Here is a 16747-nt window from a genome sequence, read left to right as displayed (position 1 = left end):
TCTAAAAGTTTCTTCCCTAAGCCCCCATCCCTCAGTATGAAAACGCCGCGGCTACGTGACCACTCCCCCTGGTTCCACGCTTTGTCGCCGCCGTGAGGGCGGGATTTCCTCTCTTGGCTCCTACCGTTTCCGACGTCGTCCGGAAGTCAAGTGCCGGGCCATTTGCTTGTCCTACAGCACATAAGTCTTCGCTGTTTCACTTAGGCGACCCGTCAGTCTTCTCGCAGGCGTTCAGGGAATTGCGCGTTGGAAATCCCCTTGCTCTTGGGTCCAGTCTCCGCCCCAGCTCTCCGCCATTTTCCCGCTGCACTGTTCTGCTTCGCACGGGGCCGCGTTGTGTTCATGGCAGGGGCTGCTCCGACCACAGCGTTCGGGCAGGTGGTGATCGGCCCACCAGGCTCCGGGAAGACCACATACTGCCTCGGCATGAGTGAGTTTCTGCGCGCAGTGGGCCGGCGCGTGGCCGTGGTGAACCTGGACCCGGCCAACGAGGGGCTGCCGTACGAGTGCGCTGTGGATGTGGGCGAGCTAGTGGGACTGGCCGACGTGATGGACGCGCTGAGGCTGGGGCCCAACGGCGGGCTGCTTTACTGCATGGAGTATCTGGAGGCCAACCTGGACTGGCTGCGTGCCAAGCTTAACCCCCTCCGCGGCCACTACTTCCTTTTCGACTGCCCTGGCCAGGTGGAGCTCTGCACGCACCACGGCGCCCTGCGCAGCATCTTCTCCCAGATGGCACAGTGGGATCTCAGGGTGCGTCTTGGGTCGTTGCCGGCAAGCCCTTTGTGCCAGTGGAGGAACTGAGAGTTAGAGAGGAGGACAAGTGCCTTGCCCCGTTTCACACAGCGAGGTAGGAGCTGAGTTTGTAAAACAAAGTGTGAGTTCAAGTTCTGGTTTTGCTACCTACTCGCTGTGTGGGCCTGGGTAGGTCAGTCTCTCTGAATCTGTTTTTTCATCTGTAAAGTGGGTGATGCACAATTTTTGATTACTGGAAGTATGGAAGAAGAAAAAAAACAAACACTGCCATCAGGTCGATTCCTACTCATAACGACCCCCTTGGGTTTCCCAGGCAGTAAATCTTTATGAAAGTAGATTGGCCAGTCTTCCTTCCAAGGAGTGACTGGTGGATTTGAACCACCAACATTCTGGTTAGCAGTCACATCCCTTAGACACCACGCCATGGTGTGGTGATTGTTGTGAGTTGGTGGGCAAAAGTAAGTGCAAAGAATGGAGTCTGATGCAGTGGGTGGGTTGCTTGCTGGGAGGCTCAGTGCAAGGCTTCTTATAAGGAGAAATTCCCCATGTTTCGTGGGCAGAGGAAACTAGGGTGGATATTGTATAAAACAAGCAAGAGAACTAAAGGAAAGGCTTGTACTCTGTTCTCAGGAGCCCCCAGTTTGAGGGAGATACAGACCTTGACTTTGCTGCCTTCCCAGGCCACTCTCACTCTGTCTCTTCCATCCCAGCTGACTGCTGTTCACCTCGTGGATTCTCACTACTGCACAGACCCAGCCAAGTTCATTTCAGTACTGTGTACCTCCCTGGCCACCATGTTGCATGTGGAGCTGCCCCACGTCAACCTCCTCTCCAAGATGGACCTCATTGAGCACTATGGGAAGCTGGGTAAGGACTCCTGATCCTGTCAGGCAAGGAGTAGGACAGTGGCTGGGCAGGAGTGAAGCACAGATGTCAACTAAAGGAAGCTGCGTGAATCAGGCATGGCCTGATGATAAAGACATAGGCAAGTCCTGATCCCTCCCAGTTATTTTGGGTAGCTCTGTGCCAGATAATTCTAGGTTTTGGAAGCAGACAATAATGACTGGTTTCAGACCAAACCAGTGGATGTCTGAGGGTGCCATTTGTCAAGAGGGGGGAATGAGGGAGTAGCAGGCTGGTATGAGGCAGGGGCCCAATAGCCAGCATTTTGTTCTTTTAGTTCTTTGCTGCGCTAGGCCCATCAGCACTCTTAAGTAACATCTCCAGCACAGAGGGACTTAGAGATGATCAGCTTAAATGACCAGAATGTGAGCAGGGAATGAGGTTGTTAGGAAAGTGACAAATGGGTCTTGTCCAGGGAGGCCACTGACTGCCATTCAAGGCGTGAAGGCATGTCAGCCTCTTGCAAGGTGCCCCTCAGCCCAGAGACCTGGTCTATTTCTTGGCAAGCACAGAAATGCTGTTTTATCTGTACCTGGATTTATAATCTTCCCAAGCCCCTCTCCTCTGATCCAGTTGGCTACCTGGTGGTCCTAGATCTCTTCAGCTCTGATTCTTGCAAGTCATTCTCACAAAAGACTGCTCCAGAGGGAGAAACTGAAGAAACTATCCATGCTACTATGAGTAGCTCAAAATCAATCACAAAGCTAGAATGTTAAGTTAGATGAAATACACGCCCAAGTGTATCAGGTTCCAATTTCTTAGTACTCAGGGAGAAATATACCTGTCAGGCAACCCAGCAAGTTTGTGCTAGAATGCACAACACTTCCTTTCTTGGAATAGAAAAGTCAGTTTCTAATCAGCTAGTTAAGCTTGGCAGCAGGGGCAGGGAGTGTGTTGATCAGCCACTGTTTTCCCCAGCTTGCTTTGGGACAGGCCTGCCAAGCAGCCCAAATGCTTGAGTTTCCTGGGCAGAGTTGGACAGTGCCGAGGGGGGGGTTTCGCTTTTTTCCGTGTAGCAGAAAGTTTATACCCCTAGAACTGAACCAGAGACCTCAGAATCATCTAGCATGGTCTCTCCATTTTACACTGAGAAGGAACAAGCCCAGAAAGGGAAAGTGATTTACCCAAGAAGCCACCCTGTTATTTGGTCAGCATTTACGGAGTCTTTACAGTGTGAATGTGAAGCCCTAAGGATACTACCTGACTCTGAGCTCCATGCGACACGGACTATGTTCACTGTTCTGGCTTCAGCACCAAGCATGGTTCTTGGTACATGTTCACCATCATTACTTACTTTCATTAATCAAGCATTTATCTGTACTGGGGTTAATCATGTCTAATCCTTACGATAGCCCCCAAAGGTGGGTATCTGCCTGTATAGCTGGTAAATGATAGAGCCAGTAGGTAAAACCAGGTATCCTTCTTACTCACCTTGTTTCACTGCCTCAGTCAATGTTTGTTGAATGTATGAGTACATGAAAGCAAAGGAAGAAAGACAGAAAGTGTGCTCCTCAGGTCTTCAGCCTGATGCCAGCTGCTCCCAAACACTGATCTCTCGCTTTAGCCTTCAACCTGGACTATTACACAGAGGTCCTGGACCTCTCCTACCTGCTTGACCACCTGGCTTCCGACCCATTCTTCCGCCACTACCGCCGGCTCAACGAGAAACTGGTACAGCTCATCGAAGACTACAGCTTGGTCTCCTTCATCCCTCTCAACATCCAGGTACTGGGCATGAGGAGGCCTCTTCCTCTTGGCTATAGGCTCTGATGGTGCCTGCGACCTCATCACATCAGGGGTCCTGGAAGCTTTCAGGGCCCAGACAGAGGTCTTTGTCCTGGGTCTGACTACTGTTGAGTTCCCCTGGCTTTAGGATCAGGGGCTGTGGTGGGCAGGATTCCAGTGCGAGTGACTGGACTTTGGCCCTGTCTTGTCTCTTTGTAATGCTACACTTTTCTGCTCTAAATTGAGGAAGTTGAATCCTGTGACGTTAATAATAACAATTACCACTTAATGAAGCTGTTTTGTGTGCTAAGGACAGAACATGCTTTATCATGATCTGTCTTTCCTATCATGTGACACATGGACTGTTCTTACCATTGTCACATGGATGAGGAAACAGTTATAGCCAGATTACATAACATGCATGCTTAGTTGAGTGTCTACTGTTAGCTAAGGACTGTGCCAGGCTCTGGAAATTCCTCAGTAAAGAAGTCTCTGACCTCAAGGGGTGCACAGTCAAGTGGAGGAGGTAGGTGAGTAAATAGGTATTTCAAAGATGGCAAGATTGACCAACCAGTTGACAATTACTTTAAAATAAAGATGAGACTGTAAAGGGACCAGGGAATCTACGTTAATGGAAGCAGAACAACCAGAATGGAAATGATGAGTGTGTTTGTGTATTTTGAAGAATCTACCCAATGTCACTGAACAACTTGTATCGAAATTGTTAAATGGAAACCTAAACTTCTCTGTAAGCCTTCACAAAATCTATGATAAAATATTATTTAAAAAAAAAAAGATGGCAAGGTTAGAGCTACAGGAGGGATTGACCCAAGGCACTGTGGGTGCATAAGAGGGGCTTGTCCGTTCTGATCCGGGTAGGCTCATGGCCAGGAAAGATGGGCTTTAGCCAGGCCACTACAGGGCGGAGGAGTACAAAGGCATCAGGAGGCAAGACCAAGGACTGTGTTTGGAGACTGCAAGTCATTTGGTACAACCCTAGTTCTGTTGTCACTCACAGAGCTGTTTCTGTCCTCCCCACCCAGGACAAGGAGAGCATCCAGCGAGTACTGCAGGCTGTGGATAAAGCCAATGGCTACTGCTTTGGGGTCCAAGAGCAGCGAAGCCTGGAAGCCATGATGTCTGCTGCAATGGGAGCCGACTTCCATTTCTCTTCGTATCCTTGCTCTCTCTGCTCCTACTTTCTTCCTGGCCACAGCCAAGAGGGTGAGACATGGGGTTCAGGGATGGCCACAGCTTTATGTTTACAAGGTGGCGGCTTTCCTATTTACCGGTTGGGCTCCCTGGTGACTGTTAATGTTCAAATGCTTCGCAGTGCTTCAGTTAGTTGTACCTTAACAAGAGGAAGGAAACTGATCAGAAGGAACAGCAAATACAGAGACCTAGAAATGAGAGGGAGAAATGTGAGGGTTACGTTGCCTGGTATGTTGAGTGTGAAGGGAAAAAGGAGTTGCAAGGGTGTAGGGGAGCTATGAAGGGTCGAGTGCCCTGACAGAGTGTGGATGTCAGCTCGCGGATAGGCAGTGGGAGCCAGGGTAGTGCTGTTGAATGCCTGATTATATGTACATTTTAGAAAAAGACCTCGTGAGTGTATGTCTTAGTTATCTCACTCACTGCCACCGAGTCAGATCCGACACATAGAGACCTCTCCTTGGATTTCCGTAGTGGTCTACGGAAGTAGATTGGTCAGTTGTCCTTCCGAGGAATGGCTGGTGGGTTTGAACCGCCAGCCTTCTGGTTAGCAGCCAAGTGCCTTAGGAACTGCTCCAGCAGAGCTCCTGTCTTAGTTATCTAGTGCTGCTATAACAGAAATGCCCCGAGTGAGTGGCTTAAGGAACAGAAATTTATTTTTCACAATTTAGAAGGCTAGAAGTCCAGGGCATCAGCTCTGGAGGAGGCTTTCTCTCTTGCCTCTGAAAAAGTCCGTCTCTTTCAGCTTCTGTTTCTTTTGTCCTTGGAGATCTCCTGGTGTGTCCTCTCTCTTCCCCCAGCTGTGCTTGCTGCTTGCTTAATCTTTTACATCTCAAAAGAGTTTGAGTTAGGACACATCCTACATTACTGCTACCTTATTAACATAACAAAATTCATTGCCAAATGGGATTATAACCACAGGTATAGTAGGATTTACAACACTGTTTTTTTGGGGGGAGACACAATTTTGTAACAGTGTGGAAAATGCATCTGAGGGATATGCTTCAGAACATTTGCAGTGAAAGTACAAAGAGGGAAGGGAATTAGAAAAATATTTAGGCATTAGGCTAAGTCTCACATACATAGATCTCTGAGTCTGCACCAACTTGCTGGTACACAACAATAAGACTTTGAGAGTTGGTGACTGGGTGGCTGTGAGAAAGATGGAGGTGGAGCAGAATTTAGACTCCCACGCATGGGCGAGGTGTCCCTCAGGTCACAAAGGCCATGCCTGAGACAAGACAGGGAAGTCCAGGCCCTCTAGGCTGATGATCTCACAGATTTGGCATCCCCTACTCAAAATAACTCTCTGGAGCCCGTGCCCCTCCCCTTCATTCTCCTCAGGAAGGAGTGCCTTGTTTCTGCCCAAGCCCACCCTGAAGATCCCTCAACTCACCTCACTTCACTGGGAATCATCTGAGAATCTCATTTCCAGCCTGATGCTCAAACTCCTGAGCAGGGCACTTAAAGCCCTTTATTCTGCCCGCTAGACACAAACGGGGAGTCCCTGGGCATCAAAGGACTAATTTTAACCAGCAGTTATGGGTCGGTGTCACCATTTCCCATGTGAGAAACAAAGCTCACCAGGGAACAGACAAGTCATAAATGATGGTGGTAGAGCGTCCAGTGTCCAGTGAAGGTACCAAGGAGCTGTCTCACACGTGCAGTTCACGTTGGCCAATTCAACTGCATGTGCTCAGACAAAAAAGGGAGGGGGCGATCTCAGTAGTGCTGTAATGCTATTTGGCACATTGTACGTTATGTATTCATACATATTATATAAGATTGTAGTCACGAAACCACGTAGTCTATAGTTAATGAATGATTTAAGTAATTTTCAAGGGTAGTTTTAATTGTAAACATGTAAGTTGATTAAGGCATTGATTCAAAGAAGGAACTGGTCAGCTCTGCTGGAGATGGGGGTAAAAGAAAGCTGCTTGGAGGTTATACACTGGCGTTGCATCGTCTCAAAGTGAGGGTTAACCAAGCTGATTTAGTTGTTGTTAAGTGCTGTCGAGTCGGACTCAACTCATAGCAACCCCTCCTTGGGTTTCCGAGGCAGTATCACTGCAGAAGTAGATTGCCCAGCTTTCCTTCCGAGGAGTGGCTGGTGGGTTTGAACCACCAGCCTCTGGTTAGCAGTCAAGTGCCTTAGGCACTACGCCACCAGAGCTCCCAGCTGATTTAGAGGGAAAGGGAATGCAAGGCAGAAGGAACAGCATATGCAAAGGTGTGGGGGTTCACGGTTGAAACATAGTTGGGGGTTGCAAGTAGAATGGCATGACTCATGAACAGACAAGGCTTCTGGTTGGAGGGCATCAGCAGGGCTGGAAAGGTGGGCAGGCAGACGAGGGGCTTTATATGCCCTGCTCAGGAGTTTGAGCATCAGGCTGGAAATGAGATTCTCAGGTGATTCCCAGTGAAGTGAGGTGAGTTGAGGGATCTTCAGGGTGGGCTTGGGCAGAAACAAGGCACTGCTTCCTGAGGAGAAAGAAGGGGAGGGGCACGGGCTCCAGAGAGTTATTTTGAGTAGGGGTGAGATAGATTTAAGGTGTTTTTGTTTGTTTGTTTAACACATCTGGAAGGAATGCGTGTACAAAAAATTGAGACATGAGAAAGCGTTGGTTCAACACTGATGAATATATAGCGATTAGGATTTTGGGAGGTGGACGAAATTACCTGAACATTTTTTAAAAATTGGAAACTGCAACCAAAATAAGTTGAAAAATCCCTGTTAACATTTACGAAGAGTCTTCATAGGACTCTCTCCATGGCTTTGATTAAACTAGAGTGCCTCAATGGCTGCTGTAGGGTTCCTCATATGTAAAAAAATAAGGGGGTTTCCTGGACTGGTCCCCATGGGGATGAGATGGAATTAGATTGATGGACCCATAAGGAATGATAAAAGAAAGATCCGGGTACCCAGGGCATCATTTCTTGACTCAGTTTTTTACTTGCAGGGTCTCTTTAACCCTCATAGATGAAAAAAATAGGAGCTCTGGTGGCGTAGTGCCTAAAGCATTTGACTGCTAACCAGAAGTCTGGCGGTTCAAACCTACCAGCCACTCCTTGGAAGGAAGATGGGACAATCTACTTCTGTAGTGATACTGCCTTGGAAACCCAAGGAGGGGTCACTATGAGTCAGGTCCAACTCGATGGCACATAATAACAACAACAACAGAGCAGGCAGAAGGGGCCTATAGTACACTGTTTACTCACTAGGCTGCTAACCAAAAGGTTGGCAGTTTGAATCCACTGGTCGGGAGAAAGATTACAGCCCTGGAAACCCTATGAGATAGTTTTATTCTGTCCTGTGGAGCCACTGTTAGTCAGCATTGATTCAACGGCAGTGGGTTAGAGGAGATGGAGTGATAGTCGTAAGGTCCCTCTCCCAGGATATGTTGGAAGAACAGTTCAAACCTAGTTCTCCCTGCTTGTTGGAATTCCAGTTCTGACATGGGGTCACCTTGTGGAACAGCCACGTGTCCTAAGTTACATTTCTTGGGTGACCCCTATCTAGTCATACTGCACATCTCTGGCTGGCCAGCCTCATACTGCGCCATCTGCAGTGTGGCTGACTTTTCCTTTGTGAATGATTTCCTGCTGCTCCAGAGAGAGGTAGGCACCCTACAGCCAAAACTGGAATTTGTTGCTTTCTTTGAGCTCGCATGAGTTCTCTCAGAAGAAGAAAACTCACAGATATTTACTGAGCACCTACAGTGGGCCAAATATGCTAGGCTCTTCTTATTCATTGTCTCATTTAATCCTTACAACAACTCTGCAGCTGAGAAAAAAGAAATGGTAAAATCAGAATTTGAACCCCTACAGTCTAGCTCCAAAAAGGAGTTCTAGTGGTATAGTAATTAAAGCATTTAGCTGCTAACCAAGAGGTTGGCAGTTCATCAGACCCATGCCACTCTGCAGAAGAAAGATGAGGCAGTCTGCTTCCATAAAGATCCACAGCCTTGGAAACCCTATGGGGCAGTTCTGCTCCATCCTGTAGGGTCACTATGACTTGAAATTGATTCTGTGGCAGTGAGTTTGGTTTTAGTGTAATTCCAGGGCCATGTGCATTGAACCAAAGCTGGAGGGGGTTAGCACTTTGATTCTCAGCCCCATGGGGAGGGGGCAGATTATAGGAGCATTAGGATCCAGGTGCCTTTGGGGGCTTCTCAAGCCCAGTTGGCCCCTTTTGCCTGTGCCTGAAACTATAATTGTGAGGAAGGGAGAGGGCTGGCGGAATATGCCAGACATTGGGGGGGGGGGAGCGTCAAACATCATGGAGGTCAGGTCCTACCCAGACCAGCTCCCATCCTCTGCTTGTGCTATCAGCCTTGACGGGCCCTCCTGCAGCACGCTGGGCATCCAGGAAAAGTACCTGACACCCTCGGACTCATCAGTGGAGCAGGAAGCCATGCAGCTGTAACCACAAGCTGGTGGTGAGGACAGGACTCAGAAGGCACAGCACTGGGCAAAGTGGAGGATCCCGGTGGGCAGCAGACAGACAGCTCAGCAGGTTGCAGAACCAAGAGCAAGTCCTCCCAGCCAGAACTGGCAGGCTAGCAAGGGGACACGCAGCTCTGCAAAGGACTGCTGGCAAGAACAGCCAAACGTGCATCAACAGTACCGGGCCAAGCACCTACCCACACACCCTTGGTGGTGCTCGTGAGTTCTGGGCCCTGCCACCAGGAACATGGAGCAGTGGCCCTACTCAGGCAATGATAGAATGTACTTTACTGCAATCCAAGAGTTTATTTTCTATTTTCTGTGGCTTCCAAACTTTATTTGCCCATCCAGACCCAGGACCTTGGAACAGAACAAAGAATGTCAAATACAGCTTCATATGAGGATTGACACTCAGTTTCCAATCTTGTGCTTTTGTTAATCTTCCATTTTAACAGAGAGCCAGTCTCAGGCTTGAGCCCTCACAGGCAATACTTTCTAGCTGGACCTTAAACACATTGTTTTATGTTCATTACATTTATTTTACAGTTTATTTCTATTTCTGGCAAGTGTTACTAGCTTTCCATTTATAGTAGTGATTAAGAGCTTACTTTATAATGAAATTATTTATATAAAGAAAGTTTATTTAAAGAAAAATATTAAGTATATAATATGTCAGCTTTATGAGGTTGTGGTAAAAATTGTCCAGATGGCTGGAAGTTGAGGGTGTGTTCTTCCTTTGCTGTTGGGTTGGGTGCAGTTTATACTCTTTGCCAGTAGGTGGCAGCCCAGGCTCATGTTTGCAGTTGTAGCCTGGAGGCAGCCTGTGACAGATGGACTAGGGAAGGTAGTTGTGCCAAAAGTCTTATTTGCAGATATTTGGGCCTATTAACACAGATGAAGGGTTTGGCATTTTACGAAGTGCTTTCACACACATGGTCCTCATGTGCCTCTCACAACAACCCCTAAAGATAAACAAGATGGGGAATGTTACTAAGCCCCATTTTACAGTGAGATGTTTAAACTTCGATCAGCCTGGTGCTCTCAACCCACTTTGCTGACTTTTTAATTGTGTGTGTCTCTCTTTTGATATACTTGCTGGTGCAGAGTCACAGATGTCATCCACAAGATTATGTAGCCAACCAGGAGAAAAACCTTGGCGCTGTTAAACACTGCTTAATGAAGTCAAGGGGGGAAGATAGATCACTGGTGGTTTGGGCAGTTGGAGGAGTCAGTTTAGTAAAGTCTATCCTGCAGTGGTATTGAGACAGCGATGACTCAGCTTTGCTGTGCATTTTTGGTAGCCCGAGCAGAAGGCAGAGGAGTGAGGGGCTCTGAGGAGACTCCTGTGGCTGGAACAGTATGAAAGCAGCTGGCCTCAGCTCCCACGCCTGCCTGGATGGGGGATAATAACTGGGTGCTGCCTCTGTAGCCTCTTTCATCTGAAGAGTTCAAAGCATTTCACCCCTTTCAACACCCTGTACAGTAGGTGGGGAGTATCAACCAAACAAGCCAGGGAAACTGAGGCCAAGAGGCACAGCCTGGGGCTATGAGTCACTTGTGGAGCCTGGAGCCCAGGAATCCTGACGCCCAGGCTGCTGGACAATCCCTCATCAGCTAGGGGTGTAAGGGTGGGTGCTGTGGTCATGGGTTTTGATGCTTATCCCCCCACAGAGGCCCTCGCTCTCACCAAAGCAAACCAGGCATGGGGACTAGAAGGCATCATTAGGGCTTTATGGCCTTGTATCCAAGCACCCTCAGCATTGATTCTCTCTAGTTACAGAGTAGAGAAGGATGGGAAGAAACCAAAACTTTATTTTCAGGCCTTGGTGAGACGACAAGGGTGTTTTCTCCTCCAGTAGACAGCTTCTGTTCACCTCCCACTGATAGCAAAGTGAATATCTGTTCCTGTGTGTATACAGTATGACATGATGGGGAGGGGATGACATAATGCAGAAGGGAGAAACAGCTGGGTTCCAGGTGAGGCTTGTTCAAGGTGAGTTATGTGTGAGGAAAGACCATCCTCCAACATAGCTGGCATATGGCAAACATTCCAAAGATTTCTATTTTTTCTTGATAAAAAAACTTGGAAAATGAGAAAACTGTAAGTCACCTATAATCTCATAACATAGAAATAATCACAAATATTTATAATCTATAATAAGTCTATTTAAATATATACATAGTAGACTTCTATATAGGCATTTTTCTGTACATACATAGGGCTGATGAAGAGTTTATATGTGGGATATTTTATAATTATTTTGTAACCTGATTTTTTCAGTTGTTTTTATGCTATGTAATTAAAAATATAAAGAGTTAAGATAAAAGTAGATATTAGTGGTTGCCAAGAGCTGGGTGGAAGGAAAAGGTAGGGAGTTATTGCTCAAAAAAATATTTTTCTAAAAAGTTTGTTTTACATTTCTCTAGGATTTAAAGAAAAATGTTTTGTTTGTTTTAGATCCAGAGTCTATGTGGTAACAGAAAAATTTATGATGCTTGAAACTGATAGACTCAAAACCTAAGATTTTCTTTCACTGAAAATGTTCCACACTAGTTGCCCTGAATTATATACCATTTTAAAGTGGAATGTCAAATTAATACAGAAAGTGCTAAGCCAGGGCAGTTAGCCAGTTTTTAAAAAAATTATGTACATAAATTTTCCTTTCTTCTTTTGCAACAAATATATATACACACACAGACCCATAAAGACCTTTCTAACGCCTACATGGTAATATTCCATGGTGTAGTTAAAACATTGTCTACCTATCCAGACTTCCATGGTTAGCCTGTTTATAAGTTATTACCAATTTTTTGCTGTTATAAAACATATATAGTACTTTATCTTTCCTTATGATAGAATTCTGCAAATGAAATAGCTGATATTTTATTCATATTGCCAAAATGCTTTCCAGAAAAGTGACTTTATGCTTTGACCAACCGTGAAGGTGGTCTTCTTGCCTGTGGACCTCACTTGGTAATTGTACATAACTTCTGGAGTGCCTTAGAAGGAGCTTTACTGGTCATCTTTACTAACCACTGACATTAGTGTATGGGCATTTCCTAGTGCTGAATTGGTGACCCCAGCATCTGGAAGGTGGGATCACTATCAGGGGCCACAGGTAATTGGGAAGGCTTCCAGTCCAGACAAAGGTTAGCTGTAAGTCCACAGACCGGAAATACCCATTCTGCTCTCAGCTGTTTCTGAATTACCCAGAATTGGCTGAGAATAGGAAGGCTGATATCATTATAGTTTGAGGAAGGGAAGGTAGGTTTTAGGAATTTTCTGTGCCTTCCCAACCTCCTTAAGATGGGAAAGAGGAGTGAGTGGCTTCAGACTCATCCCATCACTACCAAGGCCCACCCTATTTTTGGAACAGTGAGGAGGCCCAATTACCTCAGAATCCTAGAAGGAAACTCTAGCAAGCTGCATAGCATATGCACACACACACCCCGTACTTCTTGCCCACGCTGTTGAGCCAGTCTATTCTGGGCTGCCCACTTCTGCTTCCACTCATCTTGAGAAAGAAGAGTCCTAGCTTAGTGCATACCTCAGTGGTCTCAGAGCAGTTTAAATTTGTATCCTCCTTTAGCCAGCCCCCAAGTCACGAAGTCAAACCAGAGGTCATGTAATCTATTCTGAGCTAAAAGTCAGTCTGCTCGACAGTCGGACAAAGACATTTCAGGTTGGTTTTTCTCTGGAGGAGCAAAGGGAAAAAATGTCTTCCTCCCTTTCTCTCACAACAAATATTTACTGAAAGCCATGATCTGATGTGTTAAATGCTATACCTACTCAGAGATGAAGACTCCCTGCTTCTCAGAGTCTGGGATTTCCCTCTCTTATCTGTAGACAAATTGTTACATTCCCCAGACAGCAGTAAGGAGAAGATTGGGTGGAGATGAGAGAGGATTGAGTCTCTGACACCCCCAGGGTGACATACCTGTCTGCTGCCCCAACAGACATTCCTGGCTCTTGACTCAGTGGGTAGATGAAGATAGGGGGATTCTGAGGGGAGGCAGACCTACCCTGCAGAAACCTGCCCGCCCCACCCCCTACACACAGTAAGGATTTGCGGGCTGGGGGCGTGGACCCCGTAACCAGGGTGAATAATTTGAAAGGACAAGGAATGGAACAGGTAATGGAAACCTAAACTTGGTGAATGAGCCAGGAAGTTGGTCCACCACGCAGTCTTTTCTCACTTAAGGCAATTCCTTTCCGCTGGGCCTTGGTGTGGAGTTAAACAGAGTAAGAGGCTTTCCTGATTCTTAGAAAGCTCAAGAAGAGAGCAGGGCGGCATGGTATAATGTTCCTTTCAAATTTATTTTTAGTTCATGAAACTCCAATATGCAAAACAGACATATGTGTGGCTATTTTAGCCAAAGTGTGTGGAAACAAGGGAAACCCTAACCACTGGGAGGCTTCTGGGAATCCTCCCAGCACAGTTTGAATACAACTGTTGTAATTTTAAAAGCATGGGCTTTGGAGTCGGGCTCAGTTCTACAGCCTGGCCACATGTTTGTATAACCTTGGTTATTAGGTTACTTAGCCCTTCCAAGCCTTAGTCTCTTTCTACACCAAACAAAGGCAGTACCTATTGTTTGAAGGATCAGTGTATGAAATTGCCTGTCAGTATTCACCCCACTGCTATTATTATTCTCTAGGAAGAGGCACTTTTGGTCAGAAAAGCAATCTTGGCTCAAGCATCTGAAATCAGGAGCTTCTCTGAGAAGACACTGGATATGTATCTGACGGGGACAAGTATCTGGCCTTTCTGAAGGAGCCGCCTCATGCCTTGACCTCCCTTGGCTGCTTGTCTGGTTCTAAGAAGGCACCCTTGGCCTTTGTCACCTCCTTTGGCTCTACAGAGCCAATCCGGATTTTGTTCTCTGAAGTAACGATAAGAAAAAACCAAAACCAAATTCACTGCCATCAAGTCAGATCCGACCCATAGCGAGCCCTCCTTGGGTTTCCGAGGCGGTATCACTACGGAAGTAGATTGCTTAACTTTCCTTAAAAGGAGTGGCTGATGGGTTTGAACTTCCAGCCTTCTGCTTAGCAGACAAATGCCTTAGGCACTATGCCACCAGAGCTCCCAACTAAAAGAAGAGTAATACCTATTAGAGAATTTTAGGTTGTAAATTTTCCACATACTACTCAACAAATCCTCCTGAGAGGGGAGCTCTTTGCAATCCCTGGGCACCATTCCTGGAGCACAGTCAGGCCACACAGGAAGGATAGGGCTGCGGTTGCATATGTCTTTGTGAGCCAGATCTCTGACTGGAGTCTGACCTCTGACAGGCAGCCTCGTCTAATTCCATGACTAGTCGTATGTCTATTTTCACAACAGAGGAACTGGACTGGCATTAAAGCTTGCTCGCAAACTTTAAGAAGGATGGTTTTAAACCTAAGTTCTGAGCACTTTCTTGTATACAAAACCTTGCTGGAGTCATTGCAAGTAGAAAGAAAGGCAGAAGAATGGGACACTTGCATTCTTGAGGATCTCTCCAATGGAAGAGATAAGAAACAAACCCAGGATCTAGCTATGGACCCAGAGCCAGAATCAGGTGGATATAAAACTGTAACTGAGTATCTACATAAACGTAAGGGGTTAGATAGTCTATCCAAAGCTCTCTTGTGTGTTAACGGGGGAGTGTCTTACTTATTTAGTGCTGCTATGACAGAAATACCACAAGTGGATGGACTTAACAAACACATTTACCTTCTCACGGTTTGGGAGGCTAGGAGTCCGAATCCAAGGCATCAGCTCTAGGGGAAGGCTCGCTCTCATTTGGCTCTGGGGGAAGCTCCTTGTCTCCTTTCAACATCTGTGGAGCCATTGTTCCTTGGAGATCTTCATGTGTCTTGGCATCAGTCTTCCCCTGGGTCTAGGAGGTTCTCAGCACAGGGTAGCCAGGTCCAAAGACCTCACTCCACACTCAACTCTTCTTTGGAGGCAGTATTCAGGTCCCTCCCTCTCTGCTCCCATCTGTCCGTTTATCTTCTGTAAGATAAAAGGTGATGCAGGCTACACCCCAAGGAAACTCTCCTGGGCTATGACCTGAGTAAGAATGTTGCATCCCACTCTAATCCCCTTACAACTGAGTGGCTGAGCACATCCTGGGGGTGATTACATCATTGCATAACTGCCACATTGCTAGCTGCTGAGGCTGAGAAGCCCAAGGTTGACAAAATGGCACAGTCCTGATGTTACCACATGGCAGGCCATTAATTCAAGTCCATTGTAAGTCCCCAGGTCGGCAGAGCATGGCAGACTGCTGAACAACGACATGGCTACATGCAGGGTCCAAGCGTGCCATAGGCTAGAGACCATTCCCAAAGCTTCTGCTTATATACGGGAAGCAGACCACATACCCAAAGCAGCTACTCAGCTGGAGTTGATTGTCATCTCATCATGGGGAATAACTACCACCAGCTGCCCAGCCACTCAACCAGGCCCAGCCAAGTTGACACACAAGCATAACCACCACAGATACCATCTTGCTCCAGCACTAGTAGGAAAGTTCAACACTAGTAGGAAAGTTCAACAAGACAGTAAATAACAAATCCTGGCAAGGATGTGGAGAGATTGGGACTCTCATACATTGCTGGTGGGACTGTAAAATGGTCCAACCACTGTGGAAAGCAGTATGGTGATTCCTTAAAAAGTTGGAATTAGAAATACCATTTGACCCAGCCATACCATTACTAGGTATATATCCTAAAGAAGTGAGAGCCAGGACAAGAACAGACATATGCACGCCCATTTTCATTGCAGCACTATTTACAATTACCAAAAGATGGAAACAACCTAGGTGTCCATCAACTGAAGAATGGATAACCAAACTATGGTACATAAAATGGGATACTATGCAACCCTAAAGAATAACGTAGAACCTGCAAAACACCACATAACATGGATGAACTTGGAGGATATTATGCTGAGTGAAATAAATCAATCACAGAAGGACAAATATTGTATTAGTCTGTTATTGTAAAAGTCAAGGAAAGGTTTAACTATGGAAGGAAATTTTCTTTGTTGGTTACCAGAGGTGGGAGGGTTGAGGAAGGAACACTGTTGATAGGTAGAGTAAGTATTGATTTGCGTGAAGAGAAGGGCAATATACCAAATGTGAGTGACCAATATGGTGGCATTGAGGAAGAGGAAGACAGAGAGAGGTACGTGGGAGGTGCAGACAACAAAGATGAACCCTTTTGCATATGCAGTACTGCTTGTTAGTGAAGGCAAACATGGGTATATGGGTGGATAGATGGGTAGACAGGCTGAACTATTAGGTATGTCTACGCAGGGGGAGGGGTACCCAAGACCATGTATAGGATTGGCAGACAATGTTTCTACAAATGTATTTTTATGTTCTGTAAGAATTCCCAGGTGTATAATAGAGCTGACAAGGGACAAGGTTGTAGTCACTTCTTGGTCACAGCCACCTACCCAGAGGGACCGAGCAGTTGAACCTGTGGGCTCAGGACTATAGTTGTAGGGGACATCAAGCTCAATTGGCATAACGTAGTACACAAAACATTGTTCCACCTCCTATTTTGGTGAGTAGCAACTGGGATCTTAAATGCTTGCAAGCAGCCATCTAGATACAATGATGGGTCTCTCCTCGTCCAGAGCAAAGAAGAATGAAGAAAACCAAAGATTCATGGAAACAATTAGTCCTAGTGACTGGTACGCCATGTGATCCACAG

The 16747-nt window shown here is 46.5% G+C and overlaps 1 protein-coding gene across 1 annotated transcript; it reads left to right on the top strand.

Moving 5' to 3' along the window:
• The first annotated feature begins 342 nt into the window (after positions 1 to 342).
• On the top strand, positions 343 to 9019 carry GPN2 (GPN-loop GTPase 2). The gene is made up of 5 exons (XM_007935787.2): positions 343 to 753; positions 1467 to 1623; positions 3224 to 3384; positions 4428 to 4558; positions 8947 to 9019. The coding sequence occupies exons 1-5, from the start codon at positions 343 to 345 to the stop codon at positions 9017 to 9019; spliced, it is 933 nt and encodes a 310-aa protein (XP_007933978.1).
• Positions 9020 to 16747: the final 7728 nt, after the last annotated feature.

The sequence above is a fragment of the Orycteropus afer genome, unplaced genomic scaffold, assembly GCF_000298275.1.
Source record: "Orycteropus afer afer isolate SDZICR_OR568_19922 unplaced genomic scaffold, OryAfe1.0 scaffold00031, whole genome shotgun sequence".
NCBI classification, from domain to species: domain Eukaryota; kingdom Metazoa; phylum Chordata; class Mammalia; order Tubulidentata; family Orycteropodidae; genus Orycteropus; species Orycteropus afer.
This window is presented reverse-complemented; position numbering and strand designations above follow the sequence as displayed.

Coding starts and splice junctions, on each gene's coding strand:
- GPN2 (XM_007935787.2), top strand. CDS start 343: ATGGCAGGGGCTGCTCCGACCACAGCGTTCGGGCAGGTGGTGATCGGC. Junction 1,624..3,223: donor TGAGCACTATGGGAAGCTGG/GTAAGGACTCCT, acceptor CTCTCGCTTTAG/CCTTCAACCTGGACTATTAC. Junction 4,559..8,946: donor GCCGACTTCCATTTCTCTTC/GTATCCTTGCTC, acceptor GCCCTCCTGCAG/CACGCTGGGCATCCAGGAAA.